Source organism: Phasianus colchicus, chromosome 4 (assembly GCF_987193195.1).
Source record: "Phasianus colchicus chromosome 4, bPhaCol1.hap1.1, whole genome shotgun sequence".
Classification (NCBI taxonomy): Eukaryota; Metazoa; Chordata; class Aves; order Galliformes; family Phasianidae; genus Phasianus; species Phasianus colchicus.
In genome coordinates this window covers 51,684,842-51,701,050 of record NC_143439.1, presented here as the reverse complement: position 1 = coordinate 51,701,050, position 16,209 = coordinate 51,684,842, and the positions used below count along the sequence as shown (strand labels likewise).

General features: G+C 34.6%; 1 protein-coding gene across 7 annotated transcripts in view; it reads right to left on the bottom strand.

The window, feature by feature from the left end:
• The window catches only part of ARAP2 (ArfGAP with RhoGAP domain, ankyrin repeat and PH domain 2), a 116,219-nt gene that overhangs the window by 54,265 nt on the left and 45,745 nt on the right, over positions 1–16,209 (bottom strand). For all 7 annotated transcript variants that reach the window (XM_090139570.1, XM_090139567.1, XM_090139568.1 and 4 more), the window contains 6 exons: positions 10,152–10,267; positions 8,751–8,950; positions 7,880–7,965; positions 7,057–7,239; positions 4,587–4,761; positions 1,771–1,905 (listed from right to left, as the gene is read on the bottom strand). In XM_090139570.1, coding sequence (XP_089995696.1) covers positions 1,771–1,905; positions 4,587–4,761; positions 7,057–7,239; positions 7,880–7,965; positions 8,751–8,950; positions 10,152–10,267 — 895 coding nt within the window. The remainder of the gene's footprint in view (positions 1–1,770; positions 1,906–4,586; positions 4,762–7,056; positions 7,240–7,879; positions 7,966–8,750; positions 8,951–10,151; positions 10,268–16,209) is intronic.

Sequence of the window (16,209 nt, the reverse complement as noted above, 5' to 3'; positions counted from 1 at the left end):
TTAATATTTAGAGAGATCAAATTGATTCTGGCTGAAAGCCCTTTCAACAAATTACAATTAAAAGTCTACTCTTTGGTAAGGGCCCAAAAATTAGACAAGTAATCTAATCTTCAGTTAGGAGCAAGTGATCTCTCTCTGGCCCAGTTAATGTTCAGTTAGCAACAAATCACAGCTGCTTCAACTGATGGGCTTCTTTCTATAACAATGAACAGATGGAATTTATTTTTTTTTGGGGGGGGGGGGAGGGAATGGGTGGGGTGGTAATTTCTCATTTGAATATCTACCAGCCAAAGAGAGAACTCGAATTTTCTCTCTTAACACATTTTTTATCATAACCATCAATTTATTCCCTAAAGATAGAAAGTAATAAAATTTCAAGTAATAATATGTAGTTTATGTTTGTATACAAAATGTATACGAATGTATATATATAAACACACACATCTACTCCCAACAATACGGGATATGCACATCGCAGATTATTTCATATTAATCAGATTCTATAAAGGTAGAACACAGGCCTTGAATGAAAAAAATCAGGTCAATGGGGAAAAAAGATTGTATGTTTTATGCTTCCTAGCAACAATGTTTTGTAATTGAGAATTGGCTCCATCAAAAAGTGTTATTGTGCTTATTGTACCTGTTGTGGTTTCCACAAAAATAAATAGAAGGCATTACTTTCAGAGCCACCTATGTACATACATATGTACAATCACATATATATGATTATACACACACTGCAGAGAATACAAGAGGTTGGTGGTTAATTCCTTTCTTCCCTGAATAAACTCGGATCTGTTTCAGAGCAATCCACAAGAAAGTCCTGTCCAGCAGCAGCCCAGGGCTCTTGCCTGGTGTCTTTACCAATAACTGTTTGAACGCCTTGGCTGAGAATTGTTCTGATGACCAGTCAATGCTTTTGACTATTAGGACCAACAGTAACAGGTAGATACTTCAAAAGTGTATTTAAGTGGGAGTTGTGTTAGGCACTAACCTCCACTGAGGATCATAAAAACATAAAACAACCAGAATATGGATACTGACATACAGAAACATTTAATCAAGATTTTCTCAGGAATAAGTTTAAGTCAGAAACTAGCTCATATTTTAAAAACAGACAATTTGTTTATTTAGATGGAAGAAAAATACAGGAATTTTAAAAGGGGAAAAATTACCTGTCACTCTGTCTCTCTTAATAATAGTCCTATAAGAATATGATTGTTGATGATATCTACTATGTTAAAGCACAAATTTCCAAACCACAAAGCTTAATCTGTTATATTTTTTTATTATTTTTTATTTTTTTATTTTTTTAAGACTTGCTCATTTCCACTCAGGATCCTTTTTGAAATTTGCAAGCTTGAGCTATATCCCAGTTACTCATTTGAACTTACTGAAAATTCAGGAATGCTTTTAGGATTATTTCAGGAATATTATAATTTCAAATGGAAAATATTTTTGTCAGCTAGCAGCATCCTCCTAGGTATAACTGAAGTAAGAAGTATTTGTAAATACTTTTATTTATCAATAATTGTTGTTAACTGAATAATTATTCACTAGTTTAATTTCCTCCGTCAACCACTGAACAAAGACATTAAGACAATCAGGATTTTCTTTATCCAACAGAAGTCTGTGAAATCAAAAGAGAATATGCCACGTCAAAGATATTTTATCTTTTTTAAAGTAATGCAAGATTTTGAAAAGTACCAAATTAATCTAAACTGTGCATATTCATGTATTATTCAAATGCATAAAGTAAAAGTGAAATACCTTCTTTTAATTTCTTCTCTATAAGAAGCTTGGTTGAATTAGAAGAAACTTTATAAAGAAATTCACATAGAAAAGTGGAATGCGAAGAATCTTCAGAGAAGCCGCTTTCAAAACTGGTATCAAAGTTTGGGAAATCTATTAAAAGACAAAGGAGTAAACAAAATACAGAACTTCCTCTACTATCAGTTATAACTGCTTCTCCAATTACTTGCATATCTACAGATACACAGTTGCTCCATAAGCTCCTTACTGCAGAACAGATGCATATTGTAATTTTTCTATCTTTATAATTAAAGGAAAATTCTTACATATTCATCAAAAATAGTTTACTTCAGTTACCACATTGCCATTGTCTACCACTGCTTTTCAACATAACCTAAATACGGTTTTCTAGTGTACCATGCTAGATTTCACACCTTACTGTAACATACTTGAACAAAAGGGAACAGTTTCTCTTGTGGGCTTGTCTAGAAGTTCACCACAAACAGATGATGATTCAGAGAATCACTGCGATTCTGCCATGACATCCTTTCTCTGAAGAGGAGGAACAAACACCACCTCCAGCACACAGCAATACTGCCTTGGCTAAAAGATCGCAAGTAGAAAAGACAAAGCCAAAAGAAACAAAGTTTTTTCTATAGCCTTAGGGCAATTCTACAGCTTAGCTAGGGAAAAAAAAACAACAACCGCACATACAGAAAAAAAAACAAACAACCACCCAAAAACCCACCATACTTGCATGTTTGCATGGTGAATAGAGATTGAGCTCAGTGACCTAGGAAAAAAATGCCTGGCATTTCTGACAAAATTCAGGTTCAAGGCACCTCATTTGCTCTGGGAAGCTCCAAGTTCTTCCAGCATTTCTCACTGTGAAAGTATGCTCCTTCCTACCCTCAACTTCCTCCTCTAGTATGGCTTTTATGCCTAAGGTCTTGTTCAGGTCTGATAACACCGTTCTGCATAATACTATTAATAACTATCAGTCAATCATCTTAACCCATAAACAGTGAGCTGCCTGAGAGCCCCAAATAACAAGGCTGCACATGACCCCCCTAGTTCCTAATAAATATTGTGGAATGGTTTTAAACTGAGATTAGGTTGGATATTAGGAGAAAGTTTTTCACCCACACAGTGGTGATGCAGTGAAACAGGTTGCCCAAGGAGGTTGTGGATGCCCCATCCCTGGAAGCATTCAAGGCCAGGCGGGATGTGTCTCTGGGCAGCCTGGTCTAGTGGTTGGCAACCCTGCACATAACAGGAGGATTGAAACTAGATGATCATTGTGGTCCTTTTCAACCCAGACCATTCTGTGATTCTATGATCTTGTTTTCCTGGGCCAGTCCTGAGCTATCAGTTTTCCACCTTTCCATTAAAAACAAGTCATGTAGTATAAAAATGGCTTAAGAGGAGGAATTTGGGGGAAAATATCATCACAGACAAGTCAGGAAGACACTGCTGGATTCTAGGTTTCTCACTCAACAGAATGAGCCTCTCCTTCCTACTTCCTTGTAGGGATACCTACTGGGTAAGATTCTCACACTCTGTTATCCCAAGTGTTTCCCTCAGGAAACTTAGAAATCTTTATAGAGCTTTTCCATGATTTAATGCATTTGTGCCTGGCTGCATTATTTCTATTCTTGTGGTTAATCTCACATACTTTGCACACAGTAATTTTATTTATCTCTAGCAATCCAAAAGAATCTGTTGTTTTAATGAACTGCACTATTCAATAATCTAGCCATAGGAGTTCTCACTGGGCATGGTCAAACTCCTCAAGAGTGATTGTGAGAACCTGTTTAAAAGTGACAAGGCCAATTGGGCAGTGAGCTGTTTGTGAATACATAATTGTGAAAGTTCATACATTGAATGCAACCAGATACACAGCACCAAATCAGGCATAGCTCAGAATCTAAGCTCAGCTTTCCCAAGACCCTCTGATATCTGAGGAGAAGCTGGAACACAACAGTTTATTTTCTGCCAAACTTCTCTGCCTTTTTCATGCAATATCCACTAAAAAAGAATCTGAGTTCAGCCTATCAAGTGCTACTTTGCAGAGTTTCATGAGACAATGAAAAGTATGTCCAAAGTTCCTGCTGGATTAACATAGCTAATTTTTTTTCAGTACAAATCCGTGCATGAATATTCAGTTCCAGACTGCTACAGGTAATGGAAAATCTTTTAAAAAGGAAAGTCCAGGCACATCCATACCAAAAATTGATTTTATGGGTACCAAAAACTGATCCACTAGAGCTATATTTTAAATCTATTTCAAATGCCTGGGAAAAGTCACTGAGATCATACCTGCTGACATCCAAGGTCCATGTTTACAACATGCTCCATGCTATAACTGCAGTTCTGACCTGAAAAATGGTAGTTTTCTAGGATAGATTCTACCACAGGCTAAAGAGGAGAGTTGTAGGACTGTGCACAGTAAAGGCAGACATCAATGTAAATAATTTGTAAGAAAAAAAAGCCTGATAAATACTTCTAATTCTTCTTTTTTTTTTTTTTAATTATTTTTAATTCTATGTACCCATTCTTCTTGTTAAAGCCTAATAATACAAAGCAGATGACGTTTTTCTGCTGTATTATAAATAAGCATATTGGGGTATGAATCACTGTAGACTATCATCTTTTGAAGAACTGAAGTTGATGTCCAAGTAAAATGAAAGTAACATACATCATTTACATACGCAGTCTGCTAAAATACAATTAATGTCATGTTGCCTCCTCCGCTCTACCATTATTGTTCTATTCAACACCATTCTTTTTCTAATTTTTTCCCTTCCTGTTTGCTCAGAGAGAAAATATCTTACCTGAGAACTTATTATGGTAGAGGAATTCCATTTGCAGCCTTTGTCCAGCTTTCTTGGCTAATAAGTATGGAGTACTGTAAACAGGATCACCAGTAGCACACATTACATCAGCCCCACTGAACAGCAGCATCAGAGTTTCTAGCACATCTTGCTTAACTACAGCAGCACACAGGGCCTTATGTAGAAGGAAAATAAGAAGTATATTTTAAAGTTATAGGCAACAAGTACTTGTTATTTAGGTAAAAATTCTTTCACATTCAATATAGACCCTCCTCATTTTCTAGTTTCATAAACATTGGGAATCAGCAGGAATCATGAATTATGGTCTAAATCTACAAAAAGAACAGCAACAAAGAAGAAAAACATCACCCCAAGTCTTGCAAACTTTTCCTGCCACTTGTTTCCCTAGGGCATGCTAACATGAATTAATACAACTGTGGGGACAATTCATTATTTGTTTATATGAAAAATCCTTTCCCTCTCCTCATTTTTCTTGACATAACAAACTACTAAGGAAAACTACTTATTCCAGACCTCAAAAGTTCAACCAGAGAGACTAGATTTAATCCTTGAATACTATTAGTAGGAAGCAGGCTGAAATCATGGGTAGTTTTTCAAAGTCAAGGTCACAGTCAGTAAAGCCATCTTTCCCTAAGGTATCTTTATACTTGATGATCTTCAAGATTTAAAGATTTCATCACATCCTAGAACATAAAGTTCTTTTGCCTATGCAAAAGATAGAAAAACTTAAGGAATCTTTTTTTTTTTTTTTTTCCTTCTGAGATGTTGTTCCAAAACCTTAAAGCCAGCAGTACTTTTTCAATTACAGCAATCTATTCAATAAAAATTTATACAATTTAAAATTCATTTAAATTACTTGGCTAATGGATGAACTTTTCTGAAATGATTAAGACAGAAGTCACTCAAAAAAAAAAAGTTCTAAAATTCAGCTACTCTATTAAACACATAGCATTTAGTAGGCAAAAGATAATATGGCAAATAGTTCAGTAGAAGTTCTGTAATTACTTGTGGTGACTACTTATTACATGGTAATTTCATGTCTCTATAGAGAACTCCATCTTTACATTTCCCAGTAGTTAAATGATGAAATAGACACTTCCACACTGAAAAAGACTTCAGAAAAAAAATCAAGCTTGTAAAACACAAAGAGCTATTTCTACTTCCCATAGTCAGCAGTTACAGTACAAAAGTCTTGTATAAATGCTATTAATAAGTTAATAATAATAAACAATCCAAATGTTTTATTTTTTCAAGACAAATAGTTCCCCATAAAGGCTAAAAATATTTCCTGATTCCCATGAAATGCAGAAAACCTGAATTCAAAATATACAGTGAGACGGTTATATATTTTGGCTAGATTCTTTCCAAAGGTATTTTAAATACCTTTGCTTTGACTTCTTATATATAATAACTCCACTAACATGTTTTTGCCACAATGCTGTTTGGTTTTTTTTGTTTTGTTTTGTTTTTAAATGTGAGACATCTCTAGTTCATAGTATCATAGAATCCTTAGAGTTGGAAGGGATCTCTGAAGGCTATCTAGTCCAACTTCCCTGCAATGAACAGGAACACACAGCTAAGATCAGTTTGCCTGGGGCCTGATCCAGCCTTGCCTTCAAAGTCATCACGGACAGGGTATTAATCACTACACTAGGTAACCTGTTCCAGTGCCTCACCACTCTCACAGTTCAAAGCACAATAACCTTCAAATGATATCGCCTCCCCACAGTCTCTGTATATTCTGAGACAATTTCACTAACATGTAAATGAATGAATTAGCTCTGTAAAATACACGCATTTTTAACTCCCCCTTATTCAAAAACCTTAAGCAGTCATGACTGAGATCAGTAGACAGTACAAGTCAGTCAAATGGACAAAAAGCTGTGCACAAGTGATAATTAGCATTTTCCACTTTATAACTGCAGGCAATTTACTTGTGTTATTTGTGCAAAAAAAACCATCAGAACTCACGTTTTTCATCATTTCATTAATTTTAGCTTATTTCATTTCCAATTAACTACAAGCCTCTATGAAAGCATGCTTGAGCTATTGCTAATAACACCAAACCATCTAACATATTGGAATGATAGATGTCAGTCATAATACATTAAAAAATGTTAAGAAGGAATATAAAGAACTGTAGTGGGAATTTTCATCACTGAAGTGCACATTCAGAAAAGAAACAGAGATGTGTATTTATTGATCACTGTGGAGTACTTATTACAGGTACAACATAAGTACCATAATCTTCGACAAACAAACTGGAAAAGTTATAAGTGACAGAATGACTCCTGCAAAGGCTTCCTTACTAAGAGTTATTCAGCACTGTGAAGCTTGTCCCTCAGGATTTTGAATTTGTTTCCTCAGAAGTTTAACAGGACGACTAAAATGCACACAAATCCAATTCAGTACAGAAGTTATGGTAAGAGCTTATTCATTCTGATGTTACCTTATTCAATTGTTCTTTGGTTTTGTAGGAAAAAGGTGCTTTCCTGAATTTTCCCTCTTTGTATTTTTGTGTAATGAATGTAATCCTTTTTTCTGCAGCAGCATCCATTTGCAGCTCTTCATCGGGAGGAAGATTTCCTGCCCAAAAAGTGTTTGCTCTCTTATTCCCAATGATGATAAAGAGCTGAATGAAGTTAAAGAGAAAACAAATATCATGAATGACTCTAAATAGTTATCAGCTGCTATAAATGAAGGAAAAAAATTGAAGAAGAGCAAATTGCCTGCATAAAATTAAATGGAAGCCTTTCCCAGTTACTATGTTAATCTATAAATCAGTAATAAAGCCCATGTCATAATTTTCCAGCAATAGCTACTACAATTCACAAAGCTAACCAGTTACAGTGCTTCAATAAATATTAGAAAATGCCAGTAGAAGGTTATAGAAGACTAGCACTTTTAAAAAAAAAATAATAATAATAAACAATAACTCACTTTAGAAGCATCACTACTAAACAGTCCAAACACCTAATCTGCTAGTGAGTTTTCCTTCTTCCCTAAACCAGTATTGCGCATCATGACAACTCTCCAGAAGCATTCCTGTTACTTTTCTCATCCCCAAACCTAGGTGCTTGATACAGACAGTTCTTAAAGTAAAATATTTCAAATGACACAAAAGGTACTCTACTCTCAGAAACATCTGATTTACAATAACAGAGGCACGTTTTAGTAAGTATGCTTTAAAACTTCTTGTAAGTAAAGTGAAAAACTTTTATTCACATGGTTCCTTTCAAAATGTAAGAAAAAGTTACAATAAGTCAACATACCTCAATTAGTTCATTGGTCCAAATGCTGGCATCCATTTTTAAACTCCTGACCTTTGAATCTCTTGGCCCTAAAGATCGGTGCTGTCCTAGAAATCCAACAGCATTTTTACTTAACTAAAACAGTTAAACTGAATTAACTCTTCTCCTGAGCTAAAAAAAAAATATTTAATGAAAGCAGATCTATTTATCATTTTTTAACACTACATATTTTCAAATAGAAAAGCACAAAAGCACACAGAAAAAGGAGAAGGGGGTGAGAGGGAAAAAGAGAGAAGGAAATGGATTGCACATGGCACAGAAAGCATCCTCTTCAGGTTATAACTTTGAAATATAAATTTTATATATTTGATAATAATTAATAAACAAAGGCTTTTTCACATATTTTGGAAGAGTTTGTTTTGGAAACAAGACCTAGAGTTATAAAGCATTTCACTCTAATGCTTATGCACATATTAAATATAAAACATGACCAGAGCTTTCATAGTATCTGAAAACGCTATCTCTATTGGCAGTAAAAATATGACCTAATGTAATAAACAAATTTATATATTGCAAATTGTTATCTTTTGGAATGCATCAATGCTAAAACAAATCATTTCCCAAGAAGCACTAGTGTGTCTTGATTTCCACTAATTGTAGAGGATTATTCATCTGAGGAAAACCAATCACCATACAGACTGTCATTTACACATGAAAGTGTTTTAGAAAAAAAAGGATGTACCTGGTATTAAAAAAAAAATTATATTCTTTTTTTGTCAAAACTTCCAAAGGAGTGGCACTTCAAAAATAAAAAAGCCAATTCAAGGACATAAACAGATATGCAAATATGACATTTTGTAAAACCCACACAGCCTCTCATTAATTACTCTACCTGCACACTTCTTACAAATGACAACACAGAGATTGATGGATGCCCAATCAGGATTGGGAGCTTTACAGTCAGCACAGCTCCTGTTGGATTCATTGAACCAAATCTTCTCAGCTACTTCATAATCAGACAGAGTTTCTGCTATTGATTGCTGCAGTGCTTCAATCCAGTCTTGTTTCTCTTTTTCCGATTCTGCTGTAAAGCTGAAACAATTGACTTTTCTGCATTATTGATCTTTATTTTAAAGCCCAATTAAACAGAATCTGTAGTCTCTTACTTATTACATTTATATCTGAAATCTCTGTCAAAAATAGTCCACTACACACAAATAAAAATTATTTATTTTCACCCGTGAAAATTCCCTCAGTCTTTGTTTTATCAATAAAAGTACTGCTAGCATGAGCTACACAGCTTTTATAACATTTGTTATGTCCCTGAGTTTCTTTCAACATATTTTTTTTAAAAAAAGGTCAACACATACCAAACATAGTCTGATTTTTTCAAAAAAGCAAAGAACAACCTCAATAAAGTTAATCAGTTACGAAAAAGTAAAAGCAGACATGTTACCTAACAGAAAAAATTACCTTCCTATTAAATTGCTCCTTTTTGTAAAACAGAAATAATAATAGATATGGTGATGGCTTAGAGAAAGTCAAAGATCTACTTATCTACCAACTAGCCACAGACTCAAAACATTGATCAAGATTAATTTACTTGTTCTCTAGGCCACCGAGAATCAAATAACATTGCTTGCATTTCAGCAACCTTTCTCAAGATTAACACTTGAGAACATACACACAGAGAAAAAGCAATTTCTTCTCGTGCATTACTAAAGAAAAACCACACATTTAAGAAAAAAAGTTTTATTAGCATATACTTTTATTTAAAAAAAATCATTACAAGTCACAGCATCAGCAAAAGGAAAGTTTTGTACTGATTTCAATGGAGGATTTTTACAAGGAATAGCACATACTCAATTCTTTCCTTTAAAAATAAAATCCCTAATATTAAATGAATGCAGGAGGATTTCACTACTGTAGTTTACCACAAAGAAGAAGGAAAGTTTTCAACGTGAGTTTTTATTTTCTTCTGCCTTTGCATAGAATGAAAAAGATGGTGACAAAAATATTTGTTTGTGGACACTGGATGTCTAGTTAGGGAGATAACAGATGAAGCACAAAGTTAAAAAGCGGAAAGAAAATTCTTGTTATTTGGTGGAAAGAAAGAATTGAGCATTCTTGATAAAAATATTATCTTTTTACTAAACTGGGTTACGTTAGTACTATATGAAGCAATATTTTTCAGCATATTACTTATATGTATATCTTGTACTTTAATAATATTAATAACATTAGTTACATAACTTAATATAAAATATTACTATTATCAATATCAAGGTCTCACCTGAAGCTTTTGTAAGGAGTAATTATTTCAAAAGATTGTTTTGCAGCCCGATCCACTTGTTTTACATTTGCCACATTCATAGGGATTAAGGTGATACCAAATCCTGTCTTAAAGTCCTACGGAAAAGGTAATAAAAGTTTGAGTTGTTATTATTCAATAGCAAACATGTACAGAACAATTAAATCAGCACAGTCCAAACATCCAAGAACAGTGATATTCTGGCCACAACACGCAGGCCTCCTCCTAATTCATTAGGGGATAAATAAATCTATACAAAATTATGTTCTAACGTTATCCTTGTAGTTGCTAAAATGATATTGTTTGATTGATAGAAATGCACTGTAACTATTAATAAAGAAAAAATTTTAAATGACTACATGAAAGTGCTGATGGAAATGGAAAAATCTACCTTAAATCATGCTTTAGTGGTGAGATAATTTTTATAAAACTAAGTCCTTTTCACTGACAGTAGTTTTGGCTGCTTTTAAATAGACTGATTTTAAGAAAAACAATTACAGCTTTCTCTTAAATCTTCATTGCTCATGCTTCTGATTTATTATATGAACTAAGCATCTGAAGCATGCCTTTGGAAAACAGTTCTATATAACCACTTAAATGGAGTAGGATTTACTAGTGGTCTAATTCTTAGAAATACTAAGCATTTTTAGCTTAAACCAATTACTTTTTCCACCGTGAAACAACATACTTAAAAATCAATCTTGCATTAACACAGACAGGAAATCACAGCCTCTTTTAAATGGACACATTTTTGAACTATATTAACATATTTCTGATCTACTTTGGAAATCATTGGTATTTCCTTCTGAAACTAACTTACATGGTCATCTAATGGCAGTCATCTAACACGTAATTCACAAGAGGCAATGGGCAAACACAGGAGTTTCCTTCTGACCATCAGGAAGCACTTCTGTACTGCATGAGTGACTAAGCACTGGCATGGGCTGCCCAGAGACACTGAGAGGTCCCCACTTGGAGATCTCGAGGAGGAACCAGGATTTGGATTCTGGGCAACCTCAAAAGACTCAAGTGGACCTGTTAGGGGAAGAGGGTGGGAATGGACTCCCAGAATTCCCCTTCTAACCTCAACAATTCTGTGGTTTCCAGGAATATTAGTGTAATTCTTGGATACATTAACGGCATCAGAAACAAAACCAAAAACTACCTCACTCAACCCCTTAACATCTACTTCTCACATAACATGTAGCTGAGTGTGATCTGAAAAAAAAATGCCAAAGTACTGGAGGGGAATAGCTTCAGCAAAGGTACCTGCCTGTGAAGAAGCTGTTTCTCCTAGTAAAAATTTACCCAAGCTGGCATCACCAGCAATTTTCTTTTCATGAGATTTTCAAATTTTATAACAGTATTAAAGCTTACATAGAGAGGACACTTCACAAAGCTCTTTTCACTTCATCAGCTATTCCAAGGATGAGCAAATAAAAAATATCATTTTTAGGTATGACTGGTAAGACTAAATCTAACAGAAGATACAAATAAGAGTTCATGCATTTCAACATAAAAAATTATAAAAAGGAATAACTTTTAAATAAGTACTCAGGATTAGCTACTCTTCACATAATCATTTCTTAGATATTTCTACTTTTCCTTTATTCTCAAATCCTGCAACAAACATTTTTATTCTTCTCACTAATCTTTCATCCCTCTCTCCTGCAGTTTTTCTTTAAAACAATGGTTTTGATGCTGACATATCTGCGTTAGAAGAGAACAGAGAGCTTTGTGAAGCCTACAGAGTCTCTAATTCATCCTCAAAGACTGGTTCTGTGTGAAAGGGCTGGGCAGAATAATATGTTTTAGAGCACGATCTCGACAGCATGCTTTGTAGCAATGAAGCATTCGGACAAGACCAGCGAGAAAAACTAAAACACGAAATAAGATTTAAAAAAAAAAAAAAAAAGGACGGAGGATAGAAAAGTATAGCAGCATCTACCAAACAACACAGAATGAAAAAATAACCTTTAGCTTCCTAGAATTCGTGGTTTGTGCTTCTGAGATGTAAATTGAATGCAGGTTTCAATTATGTCTTAATTGCCCTTAAAAAGTCCAGGTAATGAGACTATACTTGTACATTAATAACATCACAACACATTCTTCATTTAATAATTGCTGAATAACTGCCAGGAAACATGATTTATAGTAGTTTAATATACTCTTATGTCCAGATCAGTTCACTAAAGACAGAAAAGAATAACGAAGAAAAGATAACTGAAGTTAGAACTACCATATTTAGCCAGATCAAAAGTTCACCTAGAACAGAGCATCCCTTTTAAGCTTTTGCTACTGGCAACAGTCATAAAAAGAATGTAAATAAGAGAAGGTACATCCTCATCTTCCTAAATAAGCTTCCAGCAATCTAGGGAATTTCAGCTCAGAAAGCCCATGAACAATTAGCTACAGTCAAGAAATCACACTTAATAACCATTGACAGCCACATCCTCAAGGAATTTAAACAAATGCATGCTTTAAGGCCTCCACAGCATACTTCATAAATTTCTTAACCGCCAATCATGCAAAAATAAAAAAAAAATGTATTTCCTTTTGAGGAACTGAATTTTGCTGTTGGAGAAAGTAAGTAAACTTTACTTATCTACCTATTCCTTACTATTCCATCTTGAAAATCTCTATCCTGTGTTTCCTTTAGTCCATACTATTTCAAGCTCTTTTCAATATCTCATGCAAAGCTGCAGCAGTGGGGATGTCAGAGGAGCAGGAGCAACCTATTCTGCTCAACACCCCAGCAGCCGCTGCCATCCCAGTCCTTCTGGCAGTTGGGCAGCCCACTTGTTGCCTTCACTCAGCCAGCTGCACCCAGCAGCACCCTTTGAGCAAAGATGAAGCACTCTGCAGACATTAGAACTCACAAGCACATTCACAGTAATTACAGCCACTACTCAGACAGCAAAGCCTGTTCTACTTGAACCCAAGTATACAGAACATAGCAAGCACACAAATTAAATACACACACTGAGTTCAAAATCTCTTAGGAGGCACGCCAACCCTCACAAGAAACCCTCAAAAACCCTCACATGTCAACAATCCAATTGAAAATAAGTATTCCCATGTTTTAAATTCAGCTGTGTAAGACCTGAATTGCAGCATGAGGAATGTCGGAAAGGTTAAGAAATTAGAAGTGAGGAATTTGATTTTCAGCACTGAAGGTAGTGGAATATTAACTAATTTCACCTGTACATTAAAGTGAAGTTATTTCTGTAATGGTCCAAACAAACTCTTTTTTGGTAACTGTCCACTTGGCTTAAACCAGGCTTGGTGAGTGACAGGTACACTGGAATCTAATTTTCACGGTTCAGAATTATATGCTTTCAAGAGCGCAGTCTTGTTCTCTCCTTCAGACACAGAAGTGGGAATTGGTATAGGGAAGAAAGAACTGCTCCACTTCGAAAGATAAATTCATTCATTTTGAGTGCACAGGAGGACAATAGGGCCATTCAAGCACTATACAAAATGTACTGGCAGCAAGACCAAGCTGCATCTTTTTGGAATATGAATTGTTTCACTCCTACATGCTGAAAGCTCATTGTTCCAGAAAGATTCAACTGTGTAAGACTTTCTGACAAACAAAGAAAAGTTTATGATTCAAAAACTACAAAGAAAACTTCTCTTTTTTAAATATACATAGAATAGATACAGACATTTAAGATACATCTCAATGCATTTGAGCAGAGATTGAAAAAACTACAAGAGTTTCTATAAAAATTTCTTTTTAGAAGTAATCATATATCAAATGCATCCACTAAGCAGCACAATAAACTGCAGGCTGAAAATATTAACAGGGAACGTAGCCAAGTATGTGGAAAGTACTGGCTTTCTGAAACCTGATGTTCCCTTCTGAAGGAGGAATGATTATAACATGTCATTAACTTCCTTGTCTGAAATACACAAAATCTATGAAAACCTAACTGTACCTAAATTACAAAAATATATAACCTAATTTTTTAGGATACATTCAAAGTGCATATATAAACTGCATGGCAGTGAGCTAAACAGCTTTCTGTTATCTATTATCTTTTCATAGGCAAAATCTACGCTTTTCACAGAAAATTTTATTAGGAGGCTTTATTAACATTTCTCTGATCCCATTCTGGATGAGATTCAAGAATTTTCAAAATTAATCTATTTTTCTACTATATCACCAGTTCCATTTTATAGACATACACCAGAAATACACATCGAGGATCATGAAAGCTTAGCCACATTTATGAATAAAATTAGACAACAACATCTAAAGTATGGTTAATTTTCAGAGTTGCTGAATACTTACAACTCCTGGAATGTTGCCTTAAAAAGACAGGCCTAGGCATCTTATGAAATTCTTATACAAAATTGGGATCAGGGGGTTACTCTTCCGGCTTTCAAAGAACAGGCCTTCTCTACAAAAATTACTCCTCTTCTTCCCAGAAAGTATAAGATGTGATCCTTTGTGTTCCCTTCTAGTCACTTTTGCAGAAGTAAAACTTGGTCTGGAATGCTTGTTATCTAAAACGGTCAAATTTAAATTTACCCAAACATAGAAGATCTAGAGGTGGTGGTGTTCCTTGCCTTTTACTTCTCAGCAATTATATTCTTATCTTTGAGTGCTCAGACTTGTACGATTCTAACTTTTCCATAGTGTACACAGTTGAATAAAAACACTTTCTATGATATAACACCACAAAACAAGCAAACAAAAGAAAAGTACAAATAAAGAATCAGCATAATTACAAGTTTACCCTTTCTTGTCACATAAATGTTCTTAGAAATAACTCCAAGTTGTATTTTAAAGGTTAACTATATTATTTTTACATCAGAAATATCAGAATATATTTTCGTCTCAGGTTTTTGCTAGAGGATTAAAAGGATAGCAGCAACAGCACAGAAGGAAAATTGCTGCCATGATTTAATGTGTATATATGTGTGTGCGAATGTAATACATTCTGAAGTACAGGACTCTTTAGTACAGCACTCTTTAGTACAGAAATAGTAATGGTGTATGCTGAGAATACCCCACTTATGGAAACTGCTGCATCAGCTGAGCGTCCTCAGTGTACAGCAATTTTCTTTCAGTGAGATCAAGGTCCCTGTTTTTTTTTGTCATTGTTGTTGTTGTTGTCGTCTTTGGCTGTTAGATCTTGGGGTTATACATTACCCTGTACAAGAAGATGAGGTATGCACACACATGTCTATGACACCAACAATGGTAGGGAATGCAATATAATGCTACAAGAAAAATATATTTCATGTCTGCATGTATACGTGTTTATTTAGGCGCACTTTTTTTAAACAGTATTTTCTACCATCCTACTACCCATTTTTTTTTAAAAGCCCACCCATATCTGCAACCCTACCCTTATCCTACTCTTCAAACACAGATTTTGACACTTAATCACTGTGACTTTGAAAGGAGTTTCAAAACATGACCATGTATGTTTCCTTGAACCTATTCTTGGAATTTGCAAGAGGTCTTCGGGTTTGCTTTGAGGAAGCTATCAGAAAGTTTATGACAATTAATCTAAGATTTCTAAAGGACCTGAGAAGTCCTCTAATAATTTAACATGATTTAGACTAATACTTTATTTTAGACCCATGGCACTTGATTCCCTTCAAACAGTAAAATTATTCCACAGAGATTAAAAGTAACTAGAATTCTTCAGAAAAAGCAATCAGCTTTCTACCCTCTCTCCCTTAATTGGAGGTACAAAGTTCAGCCTTTCTAGCTTGTAAGGAAGGCTAATTTCTCCACCAGGTGAGAAAAAAATTTTCCGTATTAATAAGAAAATTAAGATATAAATTATTATCAGAACCTGAGAATTAGTGACTTGTAGAGCACAAATTGCTTTGATATTAATGCTTCTCTCCATGGGTTTATATTGATCTTCTCTACTTTTAAACCACATTTAGCCTCCCCACTTACCTGTCATCTGGCTTTTCAAATCTTTAGAAACTTATGTCCTTTGACACAGGAAAAAGTCTTTAGACACAAATTTTAGATGATATTTAAACATCATGGGCTGGAATCTAAACTGCC